We start from the raw sequence: 8412 nt of genomic DNA, 5'->3' as shown, positions 1-8412 counted from the left end.
AACCACAATACAACCATTACACAACCACAATACAACCATTACACAACCAAAAAAAAAAAACCTATAACACAACCACAAAATGATAAGATAACACATAGTTTATTAGTCCATATGTGATGGAAATGGGTCTTGAGCTTTAACCCGACCCCCCGATACACACACACAAGCACAACAACGCGATGTAACATGACCATGGCTCTGACTGAATGCTGTAGTGCTGTTCTTAATTTCCTAAACAAAATGAATTCTCTAGAACATGTATTCCCAAACTGGGGTATGTGAACCCCCAGGGGTACGCCAAATAAAAATGTGATTATTATTCTTATTTTGTATTTATTTTTTTCTCTTTTTTTTTACAGTACATTTATATTCTCCAACGGAAGTTATTTTTTCTTGCCTGAGTAGCTTCGTTTCACTGACAAATCTAATTAAACCATCTAGTGTTCAGTGAAATAACAGCACATTGTCAAATACAAGCAGCCTCGTCAAATAATTCCCATCCAATCACATTAACCGTTACACTCACGGTCCGTATGTAGCCAAACGTAGCTGCTGCTCATGTTGGTCTCTGTACTGATGGTGCAAAAGCCATGACAGGGAGACATAGTGGAGTGGTAACGTGCGTGCAAGCAGTTGCTCCCAACGCCACTTGGGTACACTGCAGCATCCACCAAGAGGCTCTTGCTGCCAAGGGAATGCCTGAGAGGTTGAAAGACGTTTTGGACACTACAGTGAAAATGGTTAACTTTGTTAAAGCAAGGCCCCTGAACTCCTCGTGTATTTTCTGCGCTATTCAATGATATAGGCAGCGACCATGAAACGCTTTTACAACATACTTAGAAGTGTGTTGGTTATTAAGGGGCAAAGTATTGACACGTTTTTTTTAAATTGAGAGACCAGTTTAAAGTTTGTTTTGATGACCATAATTTTCACTTGTCTGACTGCTTGCATGATGAGTTTCTCACACGACTGGCCTATCTGGGTGATGTTTTTTCTCACCTGAACAACTATATTCAATGTGCTGGACAAAATTGAGACTCTGATTAAGAAATTGGAGCTCTTCTCTGTCTGCATTAGCAAGGATAACAAAGAAATCATTGTATGATTTTTGTTGTGTGCAAATGAACTCAAGCTTACAGACAATGTCAAATGTGATTTAGTGAGTAAGTTGGGTACACAATTACGCAGGTATGTTCCCGAAATGGATGACACAAACAACTGGATTAATTATCCCTTTCATGCCCTGCCTCCAGTCCACTTACCGATATCTGAACAAGAGAACCTCATCGAAATTGCAACAAGCGGTTCTGTGAAAATTGAATTTAATCTGAAGCCACTGCTAGAAACCATCAAAGTAGACTGTGCCGGCCTCCCGGGTGGCACCACTAACACTGCATCGCTGTGCCACCAGAGACTCTGGGTTCTCGCCCAGGCTCTGTTGCGACCGGGAGGTCCGTGGGGCGACGCACAATTGGCCTAGCGTCGTCCAGGATAGGGAGGGTTTGGCCGGTAGGGATATCCTTGTCTCATCGCGCACTAGCGACTCCTGTGGCAGGCCGGGCGCAGTGCACACTAACCAAGGTCGCCAGGTGCACGGTGTTTCCTCCGACACATTGGTGCGGCTGGCTTCCGGGTTGGATGCGCACTGTGTTAAGAAGCAGTGCGGCTTGGTTGGGTTGTGTTTCGGAGGATGCATGGCTTTCGACCTTCGTCTCTCTCTCGAGCCCGTACGGGAGTTGTAGCGATGAGACCAGATTGTAACTACTAACAATTGGATACCACGAAATTGGGAAGTAAAAGGGGTAATATTCAACAAAAAAACACACAAAAAAAGTTGACTGTGCCTTGACAAATCGTGCTCTTAAGACACTGATGCCCTTTGCAACCGCGTATCTATGTGAGAGTAGTGGAGTTCCTCAGAACAGAAGATCCATCCAGGCAGAAATATGATCCAGATGTTGCCAGGCATTGCAGCTATTCTGAGACCCACTGAGGTTTTCCCATAAATACATCAACAGATATTCCCTGTGGCAAAACAACACCAAAATCATCTTAATCTCCTCCAGAAATAACATGTCTAAGAGGATGATTACAGACATATTGTCAGTAGCAGGTGCATGTAAACATATTAAAGAAACACAAGGCAATAATGGTGTCATGACGTTGGCCTGGGGGTAGGTTTATGAGTCATAAATACCTCTTCCGTCCTTTTTCCTCTCTCTACCCTACTGACGTGAAATTTGAAAACCCCTTGGTTAACATAGAGATTCTGGCAACATCAGAAGGTGGGTGGAAATTAACTATATTCTGGTAATCCGACCAATTGAACATGTGCGGTGGTACTTAATGAATGTGTCAGTTCGGTTGTCATCTGAGACATTCTCCTCAATGATAGGATGACATGAACTCTACAGTGGAAAGTCTACACATCAGAGTTATCAGATTCACATGGAATTGTTGTTCAATATAAATGTTTGAATATAAAATGATTGGTGAAGAAATTAAATGTAATTTTAGCTTCCAAATGAGAGATTTGGGTTCAGGGCTCTGCTCAATCAGTGGGCCCGCCCCTGTGAAGAGACATGGCTTATAAAACTTTTCAAACACACCCTTCTCGCTCCACTATATAAAGCCTTGACGAAAATGTAACCTCCTGTTCCAAGTACGTGAGGTCTGCAGCCTCTGGAGGACTAACATGTCAACTACAGAACTAAGCCAACCTCAGCGTGAGCTTTGGTTGCGAATGGTATGAACTTTGAACTCTTATTCACTACAGAAGTGGTACCTCCGAGCCGTTGAGTTAGCAACAGCAGCTGCAAACGCGGGCTAGGAAAGAACAGACAGAGTATCCCGTCTACCACACAACGACGTTACTACAACGTATTCAATTGACCACCAGAGACATTCTTCAAAGGACTCGGTTTGGCAACACGGCCTTCCATCAACCTACCAAAGCGCAACTCAGAGTAAATATTTATTGCATTTTCCTTTTCCAAATGGGCGGTAATTTAGAATGCATAAGATACTTTATTTACGATAGCACAGCTTCTCTCTCTTTGTCCCTCAGTCTTCCCTCAGTCTTCCCGCTCCTTCACTCAAACCCAGCCCCTTTTCTTTTGTGTAACCAGCTGTCATATCTGTTCCGTCCGCTAAGGACGTTTTCCTTTATGACGTAATTTGTAATCAAGTTATGATTTAATTATGTGTATGTGTAATTCTGTGTGATTGTTAGGTATTTAGTAAATAAATAATTAAACCCAATTTTGTATTGCTGATTCAACTTGTTAGCCAGGGTTTGTGAAGATAACCAGGTATTTACAACTTTCAGATGAGACTGAATTAAGGTGACGATTAATATTGATGTAAAATATTACTAGGTCTTTTAGAGTTTATTCGGAAGATAACAGCTCAATAAATATTATTTTGTGGTGCCCCGACTCTCTAGTTAATTACATTTACATGATTAGCTCAAATAGGTAATATTAAATACGGAGAAAGGAATTTTATAGAATAGCATGTCATATCACTTCATCCGGCATAGCCAAAGACACGAAAGCACCGCTTCCCAAACCCTTCTTACCCTTTGACCATCTGAAACCTTTTCTACCCAGAAGGACCTAGTCTTGTCTGCCACGACTCTCCAGCTACCATTTAGGAAGCCGTGGCTTCATGTCCCTGTTGGTTTTCTCTCTAATGGCACTGTAAACTGTTATTCCTATTAAAAGTCCCAGGTGTGTGCAAGTGCATGTGGCCTTAACCCAGCTGTCCCTGCATTCTCCTCTGAAGCACAGAACTGTGGGACAGTTTACTGAATCTGACTGCCTAATAAGGTCAGATGCTCACTCTGATACACATTTGGGGCTGCTGCAGTGGCCAAACACACACACACAATACACACAATACTAATTTATAAGACTCATAACAAAGAGGGAAGTCCACACACTCACTACCCCAGCTGTGTATGAGGTCACAGGGGTTTCTGCACAGTGTGTATCTGTGGGTTGCATGCGAGAAACACAGAAGCTATAAAACAAAAGATTAGTCACTAAGCTTGGAAGTCATCTCTGATTTACGTAACACACACACACACACACACACACACACACACACACACACACACACACACACACACACACACACACACACACACACACACACACAAAGGATCAAACATAATATAGACACACACACACATAGCATGCAGTATCAGACACACACACACCTATGCAGACTCATACATAACATGAACACAGACACACAGTACACATAGACTTTGAAGTGGGTTCAGACTGCATGCTATGTAGATGTATAGAGTCACTTTGAACTTCATTTAACAGAGTTTTTAAGGTAAACCAGTTAACAGTGTCTGTGATGACCGCTCCTAGAACTGCTGCGTGTGTTTTTAGGAGAGCACAGCGCCATCACACAGCGCCATCACACAGATCAACCAGCCGCAGTTGCACATCAGCACGGGGTGTGTTCACAAGTCACCTTTCACAACCAGTTGTGGATAGTGGCTCTCCTCTACCTATAGCACCTCATCTATCTGAAGAGAAGAGGAATGCTGTCTGTGAACTCTTTTCAGCAGCTCTGTTGCAAACTCCTATTAACACAATGTGAAACAGATGGATGCTGACCACAGACAGACGTGTTCTGACCAGTTCCTGATCCCACTACCTGGGATTCCACCAGGGATTATCCTGATGTTCTGACAGGAGTTACCAGAATAACCCAAATACCCCTCCTTCATTCTCTCTCTCTCTCTCTCTCCTTCCTTCCAAATACCCCTCCTTCATTCTCTCTCTCTCCTTCCTTCCAAATCCCACTCCTTCATTCTCTCTCCTTCCTTCCAAATACCACTCCCTCATTCTCTCTCTCTCTCCTTCCTTCCAAATACCACTCCCTCATTCTCTCTCTCTCCTTCCTTCCAAATACCACTCCCTCATTCTCTGTCTCTCTCTCCTTCCTTCCAAATACCACTCCCTCATTCTCTGTCTCTCTCTCCTTCCTTCCAAATACCACTCCCTCATTCTCTCTCTCTCTCTCCTTCCTTCCAAATACCACTCCCTCATTCACTCTCTCTCCTTCCTTCCAAATCCCACTCCTTCATTCTCTCTCCTTCCTTCCAAATACCACTCCCTCATTCTCTCTCTCTCCTTACTTCCAAATACCACTCCCTCATTCTCTCTCTCTCCTTCCTTCCAAATACCACTCCCTCTCTCTCTCTCTCCTTCTTTCCAAATACCACTCCCTTATTCACTCTCTGTCCTTCCTTCCAAATACCACTCCTTCATGATCTCTCTCTCCTTCCTTCCAAATACCACTCCTTCATTCTCTCTCCTTCCTTCCAAATACCACTCCCTCATTCTCTCTCTCTCTCCTTCCTTCCAAATACCACTCCCTCATTCTCTCTCTCTCTCTCCTTCCTTCCAAATACCACTCCCTCATTCTCCCTCTCTCTCCTTCCTTCCAAATACCACTCCCTCATTCTCTCTCTCTCCTTCCTTCCAAATACCACTCCCTCATTCTCTCTCTATCTCTCCTTCCTTCCAAATACCACTCCCTTATTCACTCTCTCCTTCCTTCCAAATACCACTCCTTCATGATCTCTCTCTCCTTCCTTCCAAATACCACTCCTTCATTCTCTCTCTCTCCTTCCAAATACCACTCCTTCATTCTCTCTCTCTCCTTCCAAATACCACTCCTTAATGATCTCTCTCCTTCCTTCCAAATACCACTCCTTAATGATCTCTCTCTCCTCCTTTCCAAATACCACTCCTTCATGCTATCTCTCTCTCCTTCCTTCCAAATACCACTCCTTAATGATCTCTCTCTCCTCCTTTCCAAATACCACTCCTTCATGCTCTCTCTCTCCTTCCTTCCAAATACCACTCCTTAATGATCTCTCTCTCCTCCTTTCCAAATACCACTCCTTCATGCTCTCTCTCTCCTCCTTTCCAAATACCACTCCTTCATGCTCTCTCTCTCCTTCCTTTCAAATACTACTCCTTAATAATCTCTCCTTCCTTCCAAATACCACTCCTTAATGATATCTCTCTCCTTCCTTCCAAATACCATTCCTTAATTATCTCCTTCCTTCCAAATACCACTCCTTCATTCTCTCTCTCTCCTTCCTTCCAAATACCACTCCTTCATTCTCCTTCTCCTTCCTTCCTCCAGGATAATTCTCTTCCTACAGCATCCAAGACGAACTGGGAAGCTGTGACCCAGATGGTGAGTGAGACCACACACACACACGCACACACACACACACACACACACACACACACACACACACACACACACACACACACACACACACACACACACACACACACGCACACGCACGCACACGCACGCACGCTCAGGGTAAGAGAGGGACTGACCGGAGGCGAGTCTCATTAATCTCTAGCGACGAGCAATCCCGTATCCGGGAGCGTAATCATAGCCTCAAGCACATTACCATAACGCAACGTTTCCATTTCATGAAAATCGCAAATGAAATTAAATAAATATATTCAAACACATGCTTAGCCTTGTTTAGCATGGCATAATGCTATGCTAGGCTGTGCTGGCAGCAGGCAACATTTTCACAAAAATAAGAAAAGCAACTAAATTAAATCATTTACCTTTGAAGAACTTCAGATGCTTTCACTCAGAAGACTCCCAGTTAGATAGCAAATGTTCCTTTTTTCCAAAAATAATATTTTTGTAGGCGAAAAACGTCACGTTTGTTCCACTATAATGCATTAGCATAACGCAACTTTTTCTATTCATGAAAATCGCAAATGAAATGAAATAAATATATTGAAACACAAGCTTAGCCTTTTGTTAACAACACTGTCATCTCAGATTTTCAAAATATGCTTTTCAACCAAAGCGACACAAGCATTTGTGTAAGAGTATTGATAGCCTAGCATAGCGTTAAGCCTAGCATTCAGCAGGCAACATTTTCACAAAAACAAGAAAAGCATTCAAATAAAATAATTTACCTTTGAAGAACTTTGAGACTCTCAGTTAGATAGCAAATGTTCATTTTTTCGAAAAATATTATTTGTGTAGGAGAAATCGCTCCGTTTTGTTCATCACTTTTGGCTAAGAAAAAAAAAATAATTAATTCACTACAACCCCAAACTTTTTTCCAAATGAACTCCATAATATTGACAGAAACATAGCAAACATTGTTTAGAATCATCCTCAAGGTGTTTTTCACATATCTATTCGATGATAAATCCTTCGTGGCAGTTGGGTTTCTCCTCAGTAGCAAACGGAAAAGTACTTGCAACTGGAGATTACGCAATAATTGCAACGGAGGACACCAAGCGACCACCTGGTAAATGTCGTCTCTTAGGGTCAATCTTCCAATGGTATGCCTACAAATACGTCACAATGCTGCAGACATCTTGGGGAAAACGTGGAAAAGGTAAGCTGACTCCTAGCTCCTCCACAGCCATATAAGGTCATTGCCATGAGGCGGTTTCAAAAAATGCGGCACTTCCTGATTGTATTTTTATCTGGGTTTTTTCTGTAACATCAGTTCTGTGGCACTCACAGACAATATCTTTGCAGTTTTGGAAACGTCAGAGTGTTTTCTTTCCAAAGCTGTCAATTATATGCATAGTCGAGCATCTTTTCGTGACAAAATATCTTGTTTAAAACGGGAACGTTTTTCATCCAAAAATTCAAAGAGCGCCCCCTATATCGAAGAAGTTAAGGCCCCTGGAGCCTCAGACCCCTGAGTCAGACCCTCTAACCCTCCTGATCAGAAGCGGGATAAACTCCTTGTCCCAGCATGGAGATAGAGAGCTCTAGTGCCCAGGCATTAGGCTGATTTAAAGGTCACGGTCACAGTTCAGAGGGCAGGTCAGTCCATAGACAGACACACATTTATGTCACGTTTACACACACACACATACACACACACACACACACACACACACTAGAACTCTCAAAAAGACTAAAGAGGACCTTAAATACCCGCTTCAAACTTCTGGCCTCCCTCCTCCAGGATGATGCTCCGTCGCTGTTGGCCCCAGTGGTGACTGATGTTCCTCTGACAGCAGCAGCGTTGGACCAGACCATAGCAGCCTTCAACACAGTGGAGCAGCTCCTCCGCCACCTCAACCCTGACAGCTGGAGACAGGACCTGGACAGCTTGTACAGAGAGACAGCAATGTACAGACCCCGGGCCTACCAGCACAACAGACAGAACAAGAGTAATAACATACACAGGCACACACACATACACACACAGGCAAACACAGGCAAACACACACACACACACACACACACACACACACACACACACACACACACACACACACACACACACACACACACACACACACACACACACACAAGGAAAAGTAATTTCAAACGAGAACATATTGTGGTCTGTTCTTCAGTGAAGGG

General features: G+C 43.3%; 1 protein-coding gene across 2 annotated transcripts in view; it reads left to right on the top strand.

The window, feature by feature from the left end:
* pdgfd (platelet derived growth factor d) overlaps positions 1–8412 on the top strand; it is a 137836-nt gene that overhangs the window by 103965 nt on the left and 25459 nt on the right. For both annotated transcript variants that reach the window (XM_052505380.1, XM_052505364.1), the window contains exons 4-5: positions 6181–6234; positions 8009–8216. In XM_052505380.1, the coding sequence (XP_052361340.1) occupies positions 6181–6234; positions 8009–8216 (262 nt within the window). The remainder of the gene's footprint in view (positions 1–6180; positions 6235–8008; positions 8217–8412) is intronic.

Source organism: Oncorhynchus keta, chromosome 1, assembly GCF_023373465.1.
Source record: "Oncorhynchus keta strain PuntledgeMale-10-30-2019 chromosome 1, Oket_V2, whole genome shotgun sequence".
Classification (NCBI taxonomy): Eukaryota; Metazoa; Chordata; class Actinopteri; order Salmoniformes; family Salmonidae; genus Oncorhynchus; species Oncorhynchus keta.
The sequence above is the reverse complement of the archived record's forward strand: the minus strand, read 5'-3'. Positions and strand labels throughout refer to the sequence as shown.